Below are 18671 nucleotides of genomic sequence, written 5' to 3'. Positions count from 1 at the left end.
TGTGGTTTCTAGATCTCTTTATTCTGGATTAAAAAAAAATATATATATATATTTTGGATATATGTATTATTGCTGCTTTAAAGTAGCAGCATTATTTAGTATTAGCCACACTTGAATACACTGCTGTTTTTTATTATGGCATCGGGGATTGTAGACCGTTACGAACACTTGTACCAAAGAATGGTGCAATATCTTTACAAATTCCCATAATCAATACAGTGCACTATATACAGTACACTATATACAGTACATATCCTGTAGACCCTTTAGAGCCTCCAGTGCGGTGCAGAGAGCACAGCTGCTACCTCATGTGCTCTGCAGGATGTATAACATTCAATGCAAAGCCAAACTGTAGTAACATTGTATTGGTTCTTCTGACTTTACATCTCCACCACTAGTATGACTTACTAGTAGGAATTACTAGCATGAAAGTATAAAGTACTCTAAATAATACTTCTCTAAGACCTAAAACGTGTATGTGACTCCTAACGAGATGCTTTCATTTATAAAAACATTTTTATCACCCTCAGACAAATAATGGCATTGCTTTATCACCTAACGCTTCTCTCTCTGCTGCTGTCGCATTACAGCATGTCTTACATGCAGGTGTACACAGGTAAGTCTGAGCTTGTAGCAGAGAAAAAACAAAGAAACCCTTTAGTGTGACGGCTTCTCAGGAAAACAATATTTGCTGCTGACATCCCTGTATCAGATATATATTGCAAATAGTTGCCCAGGAGTTGCTTTGCCATCAAGAAATACCACAGTTGATAACTGCCTATCAGTAGGGTTAAAGCGCCAATACTGCCATTTTATTCCACCTCACCCTCTCTCTTTCCCCTCCCCCCCATTTTTTTAAATGATGGGAACGGGTTTTTTTCTAGAGCTGAACTGTGCTATTCTCAGCTCAGGGGAGCCCTGGTTCTGAAGATCCTTATCAGTGAAGTTACCAGCGGTACTTTCTGGGGGTTTTTTTTAGAAGGGGAGGCCCCGGAGCAGAAAGAAGCATAGTACTGCTCTGAAGGAGCCCCCCTCCACCCCCCCATTCCCATCCCGTAAAGAAATACATTTAAAAAAAGGGGGGGGGGAAGTGGGTAAAAAAAAATAAGTTTTGCTGGGATTGCTGCTATTAAAGTTATGCCACTTCCCTATCAATCCCTATAATGCAGTGAATACTCGTCAGGTCAGGAGATACTGGTTCAGTACATTTACTTCATGGGATTCTTGATTACTACATATATTTAATGATCTGTTTAAAGTTTTTGTTGCACGATCGTTTTTATTTTATTTCCTGCTTAACTGTGCACGCATCTCCTCTGCACCAATCAATTTTGACATACAAATATGAAACTCATTTCATTGTGCACAGGAGTGGTTATAAGATCTTTTCCGATTAGTTTGGCAAATCCCAGACAATAGCTCTTCCATGGAAATAAGCTTTGGATAAGCCTCAAACATAATGGAAGCCTCCATCAGCGTTGATCTAATTTTCTACGGCATTCAAACTTGTTTCCCGTACAATCACTTGCTTAGGCCAAGTGCCTGCTGCAGCGGGGCCAGGCCCACTACAAGGTGGCCAGTTTTTCCCGAAGAGAGGAAAAACTGGTCGCCCCCCAGCGGTTCAGCCAATGAGGGCGAACCTGCCGGGTGATGTCATAGCCGTGCCCCCTGCCACGCCCCCCGTCTTTCCCCCTGCAGCTCACTGCAGACCGGGGAACAGAGCTGCACGCATCACCAGCCTGGCAGGCACGCGGGCAGCGCAGAAAGTGGGGCCGTAGCCTTATATTAAAAAATACATTTTAAGTAGTCTACTGAAACGATCAAACAATATTAATTTGTGCTTTGCGTAAAAAAGAAACAAAAATTTGAGTAGACATCTTTTTAGAAAGGAAAGCTATACAGGGATATACCAAATAAGTAAACATGGGAAGAATGTTGATCCAGGGAGAAATCTGATTGCCAATATTGGGGTCAGGAAGGAATTTATTTTCCTCATTGGATAATGTTTCACTGGTGTTTTTTTGTTTGCCTTCCTCTGGATCAAAATACTGTAAATACAAATATAGGATAAGTATCTGTTGTCTAAATGTAACATAGGTTGAACCCAATGGACATGTATTTTTTCAACAATGTAATAATGAAATAAACTTGTGGAAGAGGCGGGTGAGCATGAATTTCAGGGAAGAGTGGTGGAAGCTGCTGATTGAGTCTGGAGCCAACAGTGTGGTTCAGATCTATCCTTTGAGCTTCCAGTTACAACAGAGTATATGAGTGCACAGCATTCGTCTAGATAAAATGACAGAACCGGGAAATGTACATGTTCTAGACTATTTTAGAACAGGAAATATGCTTCCATGTCCATACTATTTTTTTTTTTTTTTTTGGAGTGTTCTTATAATGTGTAATCAGCAAATTCTTTGAGAGATGAGCAGAGGGTTTAGAACTTTTAAACCTAAAAAGCCACAGAAGAATCTGTCCATATCATGTTATGTTTCACTTGCAGGGTTTTCTATATTGTTGTTGGAGACATGGATACTAAACCAGATTTAAATGATGATGGGTAAGTGCTTTTTGGTTCTTACAGAAATTGAAGCATTTTGAAACCAACGTGTTGTTGAAGAAATACATAGATTCTTGTTTCAATCAATACTAATTATACACAATTAGATCAGATAGTTTTAGTTTAGAACGGTTTAATTCTTGAATAGCATTATATAAATGCACGTTGGACAATATAAGTAAAAGTTGATGCTTAGAGATGTTGGTACATGTCTGATTTATACCTCTTAATAAAGGCTGCTGAGTGCATGAAATTGCTTATATTACACATTCAAATGGTATTGTAACCATGGATCTATTTATTCAGGGGTTGATGTAATTAAATTATCTGCTCCAGAAAAAATTACTTCCCATATTTTGGAGCAGGTACATGTGGGCTCCCTGTCTAACGCATAACCCTTGTGACAAAAGCTTGTGAAAATAGACTGAAATGCTGCCTCAATTATAAGTCAGACAATCCACACATCAGTGTTTGCTGTTAAATATTTTCTGAGACGCATTGCATTTTGCAGGAGTACTCTGTCCCTGAGAATTTGTGGAACTCCACCATCCGAGAATACGAACTCTAAATACCACATTTCTTTGCAGTGGAAAGAAGTAAGTAAAAATAAATACCATTATTCAAGCACTTATAATTTTAGAATCTGATCACCACAACGGCCTGTAATTCTCTGAAACGTCCAATTAGAATTAGTAGAAATCTCCCTTTTGTGTGATATAGAGCCTTACTTACAGGGAATCTTGGAAACCCACAACCAAAGGAACCGATTAGTTCACCCTTTTAACAATTTGTTTTGTGTGTATGAATCTGGCTAGTGTCATAACCATAATTTTTTGGAACACGTGGTGGTTCCCCCAAAGTACTGGTGTCTTGTCCCAGCAATTCCCACCCAAGTGTGAGTTAGCGCTATCCCCTGTGGATGTAGGTGCACATTGGCTACCTGCCTGGGTACTCCAGTACCCAGGTGCTGCTTGGCGTAGTGAGATGGAGCGGGTCCCATGCAGCGGGGCCTCCAACACAAATCCCCTCTCTCCTAATGTATCCTCCTCGCAAGGTGAGCTCCAGCTGGAGGGTCCCACCTGAATGTTCTGGGGTATTGCGGCCTAAACCCAGGTCGCAGAGCATCACTTGGCCGTCCAGTCACTAGTGCAGAAATATCAGTAAGGGGAAGAGTTCAAATCTGAGGCTTTCCCTGCAACACTCCTCTACTATGGCTCAGGGCCTAACTGGGGCCTAGGGAGCAAGATCTAGACCTAGGCCAGGAAGCACTGCTCCCTGGACACTACCTTCTACTTTGCCTCCTCCGTCCAGACTGGCGCACGAGCTCTCTGCACGCGGAGGATATTCTGTTTTCCCCCTTGCTACAATTCTATTGCCTGGGCAGTCCCATGTGGTACAGTCCCTCTCTCTGGGGATTCTGGAACTTGTAGTTCCGTGGCGGCCACTGCCTCCTCCACTACGCATGTGTGCCTCGCCGTACTGCGCATGTGCAACCCGCAAAATAGCTATCCCACCTCCCAATTGCGTGGAGCTTCGTGGAAACACTAAACTGATCCCTCGCACCAGAGGCAGGGTAGGGGGACTCGGCTACATAAGATATATGAAAAAGGACTTGTTTTTGGTTTGTTTCTGCGTTTCATGAACCTAGTTTTTTCTCAACTGGCTGTTCGTAAAGAAATGTCCAACCTGAGAGTTTGGTTGTGTGGCCACTGCTTTATTGGGTTTGAAGCTCAGCTTTCATCTAGTTGGGGTTTGATGACCTACTTACTGAATTTTGAAAATTGAAATTCTTCTTGCACGCTATATAATTTAGTAGTATTTCAGGTAAAAAGCTATTACTTTATCGCCACTTTCATTGCATTAATTATTCCTAAATAACTGTTCATCTGGCCTTCCTTTTTTGCAGTGTTCGGATGAAAACAGCAGCTTCTTCTATGTGTTGTTCCGATTTATACTTCCGTTGGCATACAGCTACCAGCCTGATTTTATAATCATGGCTACAGGAGGTAACCGGAGCATCTGCACCAAAGATATTGCTCTGCTCACCAGCCTGCTACAGGGACTAGCAGAGGGGAGAATTCTCGCTACTGTTCCGGTAAGATGAGGGGTCAACTCTTGCTATGTTACTGCCAGGATTAACCCCTGCGCTGATGGAAGAGATTGTGATGCATGTCATCTCCAACAACCAAAATTCCATTAAATATCGCAGTATTTCCTTTTCCCTTCTATCTATAAACAGAATAAACCCCGCTCGAAAGGGACCTCTGACAGGATGTTAATACATTTCATCTACATATTCAATTTCTGTACGGAATATATTTAAGTGTATCGCATAAGATTTATTATACTGCACTATATTTCATTGTATCACATAAGAGATGTATGTTCTGTTAAGTGATTCAATGTAGTGCTTTTCAGCTAGCGGTAATTAGAGACGATGGGGGGTGAGGGAAATTGCTGCTTTAAGTATTGGTTTATATTGTGCCGATTTATTCTTGGCGTCATTGTTTTTCAAAAACGATATATATTTTCACCAGCTCTAACAAAGTTGCAGTACATAGAGTAAAGGAATTAAAAGTTTCTTAAGACAGACGCCAGGGTGTCACAGCAGGCAGTGAAATGGACAGACCAAGTGATCATCTTCTGTAGTCCATTTCTATGTGCCAGTGAGTGCATTGTGATTTATAAGGCGTAATGGAATATTCCTAACCCCATAATGATATACATTGTACACTTCTCAATTTAATTGGCTAGTTTAGGAATCCATAAAGCTGCAATATAACTAAATAAAAAAGCCATTGGTGGTAGTGGTTTACCCTGTATTATTTAGTACGTTGCTCTTATTTCTTGACTAACAGGAAACGGAACCAAACCTTGCAGAGACTATAGCCAACAGCTTAGTAGGTTCTACCGCAATGGACTTTGGACCTTATAAACCACCTACTCAAGAAAGTGCGCAAGCCCTAAAAGAACAACTTCAGATCCTTCAGAAGGAATGGAAAATGCTTCAGTTTTGTGGTAAGTCATTGCAATACGGTTGGCATACCTGCATACATTTTAACAAGGCTGTGCTCATCGTGAAGAGGCTGTAGGCATATTCTCATGAAGTGTGGGAAATATGATTTCAAAGCAATTACTCTCCAAAAAATTCAGAAGACCCAGAAAATGCTAAATATTTAACCCATATTTAGTAAGCGGTGCCAAAAAGGAGTCCTAGCAGTGCACCATTCAGAAACTATTAAAGATGGGCACGTTCGCAGGTTACAATTCCGAATCACACAAATATTTATGTTCAGTCAAAAAGAACTGTTTCCAAATTGAACTCTACGGCAAGCATTTCTTAAATTCAATATTGGAGTCGAATTCTGAACTAAGCTTCGGAAAACACATCGTAAAATGAGGCAAAACATGAATAGGGCTGATAGAGATAGAGAGAGAGATAGAGATATTAGCTGAGACCCGGCGTTGCCCGGGATGTTTGTGGGGTGGGATGGCATTTGGGTGGGAGTGGTCCACGCGTCACAGGACGGTGTGCGGTGGTACTGCTGATGTGGGGGTGCTAATGGTGATTGTATAGGTGTGCTGAGGGTTTGGTGCGGATGTGGGGGTGCTGATGTGGGTGTGCCGATGGGGGGGACAGGGGTGGCGAAGGTGCTGATGTGGGGGTGCTGATGGGAGATGTGGGGGTGCTGGGATTGCGGGGAACTGGGGATACCAGGGTGCTGATGTGGGGGTACTGTTGGTGCTTATGTGGGGGTGCTGGGGATAGCGGGGATCTAGGGATACAGTGGTAGTTACATCTCCAGGATGCGGTCTCCCTTGCGGATCCCAGCTCGGTCGGCAGCTCCACCGCGCAGCACGGCGGTCACATGCTGCAGCGGCGCGTATAGCTCCCCATTAATGCTCCGCAGCTGGCCGCCCACGCTCACCTGGCCCCGCTCGTTAAACCCGTACCTGGACTTAACGATGCAGACTACCCGCGGCCCTGCCCCCGGGCCTGCCGGGCCGAACCACGGGCCCCCACCGCCCCCGTTCAGCTGACTGGAGGGAATCCTCATCCGCCATCTTTACCACGGGAGGAGCAGCCAGGCGGGACGGGTCACGGGACTGACGCGTCACCCGTCGCAGGGGAAGCTGGGGGATGTAGTCCTGCGCCGGCTGTCAGTCAGTGTGTGTGGTTCCAGGGGGGAGGCAGCCAATCAGAGACAGGTAATCAAAGGCAGGTAAACAGACACAATCAGAGGCAGCCAATCAGAGACACGCAATGTGAGACAGCCAGCCAGAGACACACAATCAGGGGAGGTGAGCTGCGGGTGGGGGGGGGGGGGGGGGGTGGGGGGAGGTTTCGCTGGGGGGGTGATGGGGGGGGGGGGGGGCTAGCCGGTGGTCCGGGCCGCTGGGTGAAGAGGACAGTGGCCGGGTGGTTGTGTGTGTGTGTGTGTGGCAGTTGGGTGAGGCCGAGGGGGAAGGTGAGCTGCGGGTGAGGAGGAGGAGAGAGTGGCAGTTGGGTGACATCATAGAGTCACGCAGGCCAATGAGAGGCGTGCGGGGCGGGGCAGGGATACGGACCAATTTGATTGGCCAGAGGCTGAGTGACAGACCCACGGACCAATCAGATTCACCACATCTAGCAACAATCACACAAAATTCAATTATATATATATATATATATATATATATATATATATATATATATATATACAGTGTTCGACAATTATATACATTTACTCGCCCGGGGCGGGTGGATTTAATCCCCGGGCGAGTAAATATTGGCCCAAGCAGCACACATGTGTTTTTTAAATATCCCGCGCTCGCGCTGCTGCTTTTCCAGCGCTTGCGCTGGAGAAAAAAAAAAAAGCCGGAGGCGGGTTCATATTGTTGGGGGAGATTACCCCGCCTCCGGCTCTCTGAGCAGTGGCTTCCCGCCTCAGCGCTTCCACTCCTCCCCCTTCCGGCAGCCAGCCCTTCCACGCCTGTCTGCCTTAGGCCCATGCAGGGCCATCTGTCGCCCCCCCCTCCCACCCATCGGGCCATCCTCCCCCCCCCCCCCCCTCCCACCCATCGGGCCATCCTCCCCCCCCCCCCTCCCACCCTCTCTCTCCCTCTCCCTGTGTCACCCTCCCTCTCCCTGTGTCACCCTCTCCCTGTGTCACCCTCTCCCTCTCCTTGTGTCACCCTCTCCCTGTGTCACCCTCTCCCTGTGTCACCCTCGCCCTGTGTCACCCCCTCCCTCTCCCTGTGTCACCCCCTCCCTCTCCCTGTGTCACCCTCTCCATGTGTCACACTCTCCCTGTGTCACACTCTCCCTGTGTCACCCTCTCCCTCTCCCTGTGTCACCCCCTCCCTCTCCCTGTGTCACCCTCTCCCTGTGTCACCCTCTCCCTGTGTCACCCTCTCCCTGTGTCACCCCCTCCCTCTCCCTGTGTCACCCTCCCTCTCCCTGTGTCACCCTCCCTCTCCCTGTGTCACCCTCCCTCTCCCTGTGTCACCCTGTCCCGCTCCCTGTCACCCTGCCTCTCCGTGTCACCCTCTCCCTGTGTGACCCACCCTCTCCGTCTCCCTGTGTCACCCTCTCCCTGTGTCGCCCTCTCCCTGTGTCGCCCTCTCCCTCTCTCTGTCACCCTCTCCCTCTTTCTGTCACCCTCTCCCTCTTTCTGTCACCCTCTCCCTCTCTGTCACCCTCTCTCTCCCTCTCCCTGTGTCACCCTCCCTCTCCCTGTGTCACCCTCCCTCTCCCTGTGTCACCCTCCCCTCTCCCTGTGTCACCCTCCCTCTCTCCCTGTCACCCTCCCTCTCCCTGTCACCCTCCCTCTCCCTGTCACCCTCCCTCTCCCTGTCACCCTCCCTCTCCCTGTCACCCTCCCTCTCTCTGTGTCACCCACCCTCTCCCTGTGTCACCCACCCTCTCCTTGTGTCACCCTCCCTCTCCCTGTGTCACCCTCCCTCTCCCTGTGTCACCCTCCCTCTCCCTGTGTCACCCTCCCTCTCCCTGTGTCACCCTCCCTCTCCCTGTCACCCTTTCCCTGTGTCACCCTTTCCCTGTGTCACCCTTTCCCTGTGTCACCCTCTCCCTGTGTCACCCTCTCCCTGTGTCACCCTCTCCCTGTGTCACCCTCCCTCTCCCTGTGTCACCCTCCCTCTCCCTGTGTCACCCTCCCTCTCCCTTTGTCACCCTCCCTGTGTCACCCTCCCTCTCCCTGTGTCACCCTCTCCCTCTCCTTGTGTCACCCTCTCCCTCTCCCTGTGTCACCCTCTCCCTCTCCCTGTGTCACCCTCTCCCTCTCACCCTCTCCCTGTGTCGCCCTCTCCCTGTGTTACCCTCTCCCTGTGTCACCCTGTCCCGCTCCCTGTCACCCTCCCTCTCCGTGTCACCCTCTCCCTGTGTGACCCACCCTCTCCGTCTCCCTGTGTCGCCCTCTCCCTCTCTCTGTCACCCTCTCCCTCTCTCTGTCACCCTCTCTCTCTCTGTCTCCCTCTCCCTCCTCTGTCTCCCTCTCTCTGTCTCTGTCTCCCTCTCTCTGTCTCCCTCTCTGTCGCACTCTCTTCTTCGCTCTCTCTGTCGCACTCTCTTTGTCTCTCATTCTCTCAGTGTGTGTGTCTCTCATTCTCTCTCTTTCTCTCTCTTTCTCCGTGTGTCTCTCTTTCTCTCTCTTTCTCTGTGTGTCTCTCTTTCTGTGTGTGTGTGTGTGTGTGTGTGTGTGTGTGTGTGTGTGTGTGTGTGTGTGTGTGTGTGTGTGCCGCTCTCTGTGTGTGTCTGTCTGTCTGTCTGTCTGTCTGTCTCTCTCTGTGAAGCGCCGACGTCCAGACACTGGTTAAGGACTTCAGGAAACTAGTCATTCACATCTAGCTTTTATTTCTAGATCCGACATTGACACACACACACACACACACACACACACACACACACACACGTCTAATACACACACACACACACACACATACACGTCTAATTGTAGTATAATGTAATACAATAAATACATTTATGTCAAAAATGAATGTTGTTCTGACTAGGAATTTATTAAATGTATTTTATTTATATATTTTATTTTAAAGCGGGGTTGGGGGCGGGACTAGGGGCGGGACTAGGGGCGGGACTAGGTGGCGAGTAGATTTTTTGGTTGGGCGAGTAGATTTTTGGGTGATTTGTCGAACACTGTATATATATATATATATTGTTCGACAAATCACCCAAAAATCTACTCGCCCCCTAGTCCCGCCCCAGACCCGTTTTAAAAAAAATAAAAAATAAAATGAATAAATTCCTAGTAAGAACATTCGTTTTTGACATTAGTTTATTTATTGTATTACATTATACTACAATTAGTCCTTGTTACGTGTGTGTGTGTGTGTGTGTGTGAATGTTCCTGAACCCCGTAACTAGTGCCTGGACGTCCCCGCATCACAATATCTAAAGCAGCAATCCCGCCTGGGATCTTACCTGATCCGTAGCCTCAATGTCCAGGTACCTCATTCCCGCAATGTTATGCATTGGAGAGGAGGTGTTCCCTACCTGTCTTCTGGTTTAGGGGGGGTTTCGATGTCTACCGTGTGAAGCTCGAGAGTTAGATCTGGAAGAAAGCAGTTTAGGTTATTTCGGTGTAGGTATAGGGCAGTTAAGATATATAGGGTAAATAACAGATCCAGAGTGTAAGAGACACACACACACACACACACACACACAGAGAATGAGAGACACACACACACACACAGAGAATGAGAGACACACACACACAGAGAATGAGAGACACACACACACAGAGAGAATGAGAGACACACACACACACAGAGAATGAGAGACACACACAGAGAGAGAATGAGAGACACACACACAGAGAGAATGAGAGACACACACACACAATGACACTCACAGGCACTCACTCACAGGCACTCACTCACAGGCACTCACTCACTCACAGGCACTCACTCACAGGCACTCACTCACTCACAGGCACTCACTCACTAGCACTCAGTCTGTCACTCACAGACAGTCACTCAGTCTGTCACTCACACACACTCACCCGCAAGGCAGGGGGTCGCACATGGCAGCAGCGGAAGCGGACCCCCTTCAGAGGCGGACACCCCCGGGCAGCAAGCGGGGATCGGGGGCAGGAGATCAGGGGGAGGAGATCAGGGGCAGGAGATCAGGGGCAGGAGGGGGAGGAGATCGGGGGAAGGGGCTAACCCAGAGCTGCCTGCCGGCCCTCTTCCCCGCGTTAACCCAATCAGGGACGGGGATTATTTATTTAAAAAAAAAATTTGGCACCAGACAGCCACTCTGCCCGATTCCATCGGACTTGATACTTGACACAAGGACTCAGTCCAATTTTACTTGCTGAACTGCAGCTACATGATATGTAAGTTTTTACTTATTCATATTTGTCCTGCTTATTACATTTTTTCCAACCTTTGGTGCTCTGTGTGCTTTTTTTCTTTATATGTTCAATCACCCATGGAGCTTGTGTCCGGTGGGTGTTATGGGGGACGGGAGATACCCTTATCACAGAAGCTGCAAGAAGGAACTGGTGCGATATACATACTTGGGAAGCCCGAGCGCGGATTAAAATCCCTTCTACTGGTTCGCCCTCACTGGCTAAACCGCTCACGTGACACGGCCGTTGCGCAAAAAAACCCATTCATTTGTATTTTAAAAAATCGCCCACGCGGTCGCTCTGCAGCGCTCGTGCTTACTATGGCCGGCCTCGATGAGGAACAAACATTTGTACTTGCAGCGTGCTGTTGCGCGTACACGGCCACTATAATTGCGTTCCAGGCTACAATTCCTACCGACACCGCTATTGAAACAATATCTGTGCTTGGGTTGAGAAAGCATCAGAGGTCACTGCCACAGCTGAGATATTAGAATCGTATAGGGATTATGTCATTGGTAGCCCTGACACAGTCTCAGTCTCCAGCATAACAAAAGCCCAATCCTCATGCTGATCTGCTCCCTTTAGAAATGAGTGGGGTAGAGGAGGTGGAAGAAACTATCTCATCAAAGACCAACTCAACCAATTCCTCTTCTTGCTAATCGGTAGCCTCACACCACAGGAGGGTGTGCTTGTGGCCACAGTACTACCGCTGAAGTCAACTGGTAGTAGCAATGAGTACATCTACCGCTACTGGTGCTGTTGTTTGCCATGCTAACAGTCTGGCTGGCAAAATCTTCTCAGTTTCACAGGAGGGCAGCACATCTCCTGATCTGGCCCCTACCAGTCTCCCTCTCTCTCTCTCCATATATTTTTATTTTTTAAATAGACAAATAAATAATCCCCCCCGCCAAAAATCTAAACCCCTCTAACAATGTTTCTCTTCCTCTTTTTCTCTCAGAGAGAAGTGGGGAGAGAAGCTCAAACACCCAAACACACCCCAGACAAAGGGGGAGGCCTCCTTGAGAAAGGGCACTCTATACCCGAAACGCGTGGGAGGAGGTTCCCCTATTTTTGTATGTCCTGAGTGTCCCCTCATTTATGTAACCCAATAAAGCATTGTCTTTTTTAATTTTTACCTGTGAGTCCGAGTATCTTGGAGCGGCTCCTGCATTGATCTTTCACTTTTTCTCTGGGAGGCCCTTTGAAGCTGGATTTTAAAATGTTTATTTTTAAAATCTATTTGAACTTTATTTTAAATGTTGCCTGTTGCCATACTGCATGAGTCATTTCCAGCAAGAACTACACTTTGGATAATATAAAATCAAAACCAACAGGGCTAAATAAACTTAAATATTGTAAGGAATGTAACAGGGCAATGCAAGAGGGCAAGCAGAATAGAAAAATGAGAGAATTGGAATAGAACAGAAGATCAACCGTATGAAGTTATTCAAGTACATTAATAACAAAAACGTTAGAAACGAGATTGTATGACCCTTGCTGTTTGAGAATGGCAGGAAAATTATTGGGCGTAAGGAGATGGCAGTGGTATTACATACATGTTTTGCATCCTAGATGCTGTACAAAGAGGAAGCCACAACCTAAACATTAACATTTCGTTAACACAAGAAGTGCAAAAGCGGCTTGATAAAATTAAGGTACATAAAGCACCTGGCCCTGATGGCATGCACCCATGGGTTTTTAAGGAGTTAAATTCAGTCATAGCCAGACCATTACATGTAATATTCAAGGACTCCAGTTCCACAGACTCAGTACCACAAGATTGGAGTAAAGCAGATTGTTTCTTTTCTTGGGGTTGAGGAGGAGCGCTGGATCTCGTGATATGTGAAAAGATATAGATATATATAGTGCAGATGGTAATTCACTGCTTTAAATGATGTAAAACATAAGAAATGAACTCACAAAGAACGTATAAAATCACTGCATGTCAGAGATCCTTCTCTCTCTGACTGGAGCCCTTTGTGTAACTGGAGTCTGTATCCTCTCAGTGAAGTGGATGATATGAAAATAAAGAAAACCACAAATAGTGCAAATAGTATGAACTATACAAATGTATTATGCACAGGTAGTCAGGAAACTCACATTTTCCATAATAAAGTTGGGTGGTGGAGAGAACCGCCGATAGAAGCAGGCTGCTGTTCGGTGCTTCACTTTCCCCTCACAGTGTAGTTCAATGCCAGTCTGTGCCGTCGCGTCACTTCCGGTTTCGCGTCACGGGTGAGGGCGGGAAGCCAGAATGGGAGTGATCTCAGCAGTGGTTTGCCAGTCCTTCCAGGCGCAGAATCTCTCAGAACTCTAACTCTACGCGTTTCGCAACAGCTTCGTCAGGAGTACAATTGAATGGGTGTGCTCTAGTGTAATATATAGGCCCATCAATTAATGTAGAAAAAAAGTATATTGAAAGTTAACCCCCTCAGCGCTCACACATAGCGCGAGGTCCAAAGCCCTTACAATGGATACATACATAAATACATTGCTAGATAATCTTTATTAAACTTAAAGAAGATAGAATATGGAGTTTTTTAATTCTGAACATATTGGTGTAAATAAAAATATATTTAAATAAAGTATACACACTAAAATGTTTCTATATACTGTTACTTAAAAATCACGACGCGACGGCATAGACTGGCATTGAACTACACTGTGAGGGGAAAGTGAAGCACCGAACAGCAGCCTGCTTCTATCGGTGGTTCTCTCCACCACCCAACTTTATTATGGAAAATGTGAGTTTCCTGACTACCTGTGCATAATACATTTGTATAGTTCATACTATTTGCACTATTTGTGGTTTTCTTTATTTTCATATCATCCACTTCACTGAGAGGATACAGACTCCAGTTACACAAAGGGCTCCAGTCAGAGAGAGAAGGATCTCTGACATGCAGTGATTTTATACGTTCTTTGTGAGTTCATTTCTTATGTTTTACATCATTTAAAGCAGTGAATTACCATCTGCACTATATATATCTATATCTTTTCACATATCACGAGATCCAGCGCTCCTCCTCAACCCCAAGAAAAGAAATACTTCACATCCTGGGATTAGGAACGATCCCAAAAGAGGAAGTTGAGCTGCTGTTGTACACTGGTTTTAATTTATTTTATTTAACACTATATGGTGATAGGTTTATTGTGTGTACTTAAGGTGTGTCACTTATCACACTAATTACTATATTGTTTAGGAAGCGCCCAGTCCATCCACTTCCCCCACTCCCCCACTCACTGTAAAGCAGATTGTGCCTATATTTAAAATTGGATCTAGATCACAATCAGGGAATTACAGACCTGTAAACCCGACATCAATAGTGGGGAAGCTACTTGAAGGCTTTTTAAGGGGTTTAATATTCAGGAAAACTTGTTGAAGGATAGGCAGCAGTGAGTTGTTATAAATGGAACTTTTTCCGGTTGGCCTAAAATTAGAATTGGAGTATCTCAAGGTTCAGTACTAGGGCCACTGCTTTTTAACTTCTTTATTAATGACCTTGAGGTTGGCATAGCGAGCAAAGGTACCATTTTTGCTAACGACACTAAATTATGTAAGGTAGTATTGGAGCAGGAATTAATTTTTCTACAGAGGGACTTGGATAGAGTGGCTTCAGCAGGTAAATGGCAGATTAGGTCTACTGCAGATAAATATAAGGTTATGCATTTGGGAAACAAGAATAATCATGCTATATACAAAGTAAATGAGACATAATTAGGTAAATCTTCGATAGAGAATGATATTTGAGTGCTTGTAGACAGCAATAGTGCTCAATGCCAGGCAGTATGCAAAGGCAAATAGGATATTATCTTGCATAAAACGAGGTATGGATGAAAGGGAACACAGAATTATCCTGCTACTGTATCAAAATCACACGGCTCCATGAAAAAGACATTTATGGAGCAAGAAGAGCAGAGGGATTGTTTCTACTTGTAGTAGTAGTAGGGAAAACCCAAGAAGAAAAGCCATGACAAGGGAACATTTAGACACTGTAAAACAGTGTGACTAATCTTCCACTGTAGAAGTAGAAACCATCAGCATTGAAGAGGAATGAGGTGATCACCAGGAAAGTACTTCTAAAGCAAGGCAATGTATTTCTATGCCAGGGACGAAACCCAAAAAATGTGTCGTCTGTGAAAAACATTCTACCCTAACCCAGGCAACAAACGCATGGTTCAATGGAGCATATGCAAGCACATAGACGGCAGTAGCAGGAAACCAGATCAACTTGGAATTTAATTGTTTGTTTTTTTTGTATAGTGCTTAGTGTAAGCAGAGTTGTACATATAATTTGTGCAGGCCCTTCCCCATAGCTTAGAATCTATTTTGTGGTGCCTGAGGCACAGGGTGATAGTCTCTTGCCCAAGGTCATATGTAGTGGACACTGGGATTTGAACCAGGCTCCCCTGCTTCAAACTGTGTCATTTTTTTCAGTCAGTGTCTTTACTCACTGAGCCGCTCATTCAGTTACGCATGCAGAGATGTCATGCCGTTATTAGCCAGTCAGATGAAAAAGTGCCAATCAGTGGGTAGTACAGATAGAAAGTAGGATTTCAAAATACTTCTCGTTATCAGACTCCTCTACTAAAGCCACACCCACTGCTTCTTCAGAAGTTGCAATGCTTTTCCAGAGTTCCTGCTCATCCATTTTGGAATACTCTCCTGATAACGATGCAGAGATGGTAAAGACAAAGATTTTTTTTTTTTTTTTCAGGTCAATCACACAAGTAGTTAACTGTCAGAGCGGTCTTTCAAATGAAAATAAAATGTGATCACAGGTAACCTATGGCACAGAATACAACAAAGACTATGGCTGTTATAGTAGCGTTAGATATGTATCCCATGTCTGCTATTGGTTCCCTGGGCATTCATAAAAATGGGCTTTTATTTTCTTAAAGATTATAGTGCATGCTCGCGCCCGACTGCGTGATGTCACGCATGAGTGAAACATGCACTAGCTGGAGGCATGGTGGATGCGTCACACGGCTGGTTCGCCCTCATTGGATGAACCGCCACATGGCCTGGCCGTCGCGCGGCAAAGACAAATTCATTTGTCTGGCCGAGAATCGCACGCACTATGTGCGACTTCATTGGTAAGCATTAGTTTGTTCTGGTGGCGCGGCATTGCACACGCACTGAAACTATAATCGCTGCCTTATTCAGACACCGTATCAGTCTTCACTTCATGAATAGAAGTATCAACAAACTATAGATACTATATTACTTCTTAAGGCACTGGATCTATTTATATACAGAGCAGCCCTCTCAACTAAACAGCACAGACCAAGTGATTTTAGTTTCCGTTTATTTAAAAAAAATGTTCAGTCACTTGTCATGATTTATGATTAATAAACTTACAACTTTTTAGAATATCTAGATAAGGATCATTTTTTTGATCCCTACATGTGGATCTTTTATATGTATCTTAGATTAAAGGTTGTTTTCTCCCTAGAGAAAAGTTAAAACAATGTAGATAGATAGATAATAAATTCCCAGTGTGCACCTTATTTCTATTGGATTGCTTTCTCTGTCTCTATTTTACACAAAAAAAGATGCTCACTGCTCAACCATAATATCTAGAGTTGATGTATGATCATTAAGGTGGTGCATGGGGGAATAAAGAACATAACCACAGAGTCCGATCAGAGAGGATCAGGAAAAAGTTCCCTGACTATTGCACTCAACCTATTGATATTTTAGCAAACCTAGTATTGGTATCCAATTGAAAAGGTAATACCAGGGCTATATTAGGATCAGTAATGGAGACCGGTCATAGTGACTACCTCAGGGGAATGACAAAAAATAATAACATTTTATTAATATATGTTTAACTCGCATTGTGTACATTATTTACAGTGTGAATATTAAAACCCCGGTGGTGAGGACCGGACAAGCTTGTGTAGAAAGAGGGTTCAGCAGCTACAGTATTGTATTGTATGTCTATTTGTATAGTGCCATTGATGTACATAGCGCTTCACAGTAGTAATACACGTGGTAATCATATAAATAACAAATCATATAATACAGATAATAGATCATGGGAATAAGTGCTTCAGACAAACGTAACATTTAGGAAGAGGAGTCCCTGCTCAGAGGATCATACAATCTAATTGGTATGTAGGAGGAACATACAGAAACAGTAGGAGGGTATTTTGGTAAGTGCTTCTACAGTACACTGCTATGCCACGTAAATAGTGTGTTTTTTATTAACCTCTATCTCAGAAAGCCGGTGCTGTGTAACCTTTTAGAGAAGTATATGGATACTCATACTTAATAGTAATTTAACTGTTTATTTGGTAGTTCCATTTCTAAGTGAATGTCTATCTTTCACAGAAGCCTTAGTAATGTGGTAATTCCTGAAGCTATCACAGCTCCAAATTCATTTCAATTGAAGTAACCCATATACTAGCAACGATATAGGTTGCAACAGAACAAATAAAGTATCACATAAAGTATAATCGTCGTCTAATGCAGCGGTGCGCAAAACTGGGGGGCGCGACCCCCAGGGGGGGCGCGAGACTGCCAGCGGGGGGGCGCAGGCTTTACAGAGGCCCTGCTAGCTTCCCGAAGGCACTTAAATTAAGTGCCGGGGGAGCTGCAGGGCCTCTGTAAACCTTTACTTACCTAGGCTCCGGCGGCTTCCTTCCTGCGTCGCAATGGCAACGCGGCGTCAAAATGACGCCGAGAGGTCATGTGACGTCACGTTGCTATGGCAACGTGCCGTCATGACGCCGGAGCGCAGGTAAGTGGGGGTTAGGGGGGCGCGGGAGTGAGGGGACTGCCGACAGGGGGGCGCAGGGAAAAAAGTTTGCGCCCCCTGGTCTAATGGGTGCCTGTGTTAATGTGGTCAAATCACTTGGCTGAGATGTAGCTATGCAATTGTCAGTAGTTGAATAGTGTATCACATAAGGGACCCTTGATGTATATACATTTCTTAGAGATATCATTACCTCAAGTACATTAGAAAGGATATCCCAATACTAGGTTTGCTAATATATCAATAGGTTGAGTGCAATATTCGGGGACCTTTTTCCTGATCCTCTCTGATCAGACTCTGTCTCTATTTTGCAAGTACTAAACGTGAAAATATGGGAAAAGTATAAAAGAATTGTGAAAGGACCTAATCTCTTGCCCTTCCTTACTCCATTGTATCGCCATCTTCTACCTCAAGTTCCATTTCCTCAGTCTCCTAATTTTCTATCCCAATTGGCATTCTCTTGCTCACAGCTATGTTGTGGAAAATGCAGCACATGGCTACAGTTTAGTGCATTGTAGCTATTGCATTGGGAAATGCAGATACAAGAGGAGGGGGTATTTCTGGGCTTATGTCTCGCCATACATTTGTATTTTTTTACGTGAATTGCTTTTATGATTCTATACTTTATATTTTGTAGCCATGTCTCATGACTACTGAGGTTAATTGAGCATTTTCCCACAATAACTAGATAAAGAAACCTTTCATAATAACATTTATTGCAATAGATATTTGTTCTCTACGAGGCATAAAAAAAAAAGAAATAAACCTGCAATAAACCGTAGAATAACTGTTTTTATTTTATTTAAACAATTTTCATTTTTTAAATTTTCCCTGTCAGAAGTTACGTTTAAAACAATTTTCACGTGCCGATAGAACAGTATTGATATTGTGTCATTACTACATTAAAGTTGGTCCTCTAAAAAGTATCTAATGTTGGTCCACTAATGGGTATCACAGCTACTAGAACTTTGAACACTTCCA

The 18671-nt window shown here is 44.9% G+C and overlaps 1 protein-coding gene across 3 annotated transcripts in view; it reads left to right on the top strand.

The window, feature by feature from the left end:
• Nucleotides 1-18671, top strand: part of HDAC10 (histone deacetylase 10) — a 44459-nt gene that overhangs the window by 24806 nt on the left and 982 nt on the right. For all 3 annotated transcript variants that reach the window (XM_075599852.1, XM_075599853.1, XM_075599854.1), the window contains 5 exons: nucleotides 531-616; nucleotides 2504-2560; nucleotides 3072-3156; nucleotides 4467-4655; nucleotides 5419-5578. In XM_075599852.1, coding sequence (XP_075455967.1) covers nucleotides 531-616; nucleotides 2504-2560; nucleotides 3072-3156; nucleotides 4467-4655; nucleotides 5419-5578 — 577 coding nt within the window. The remainder of the gene's footprint in view (nucleotides 1-530; nucleotides 617-2503; nucleotides 2561-3071; nucleotides 3157-4466; nucleotides 4656-5418; nucleotides 5579-18671) is intronic.

The sequence above is a fragment of the Ascaphus truei genome, chromosome 5 (assembly GCF_040206685.1).
Source record: "Ascaphus truei isolate aAscTru1 chromosome 5, aAscTru1.hap1, whole genome shotgun sequence".
Taxonomy (NCBI): Eukaryota; Metazoa; Chordata; class Amphibia; order Anura; family Ascaphidae; genus Ascaphus; species Ascaphus truei.
This window is presented reverse-complemented; position numbering and strand designations above follow the sequence as displayed.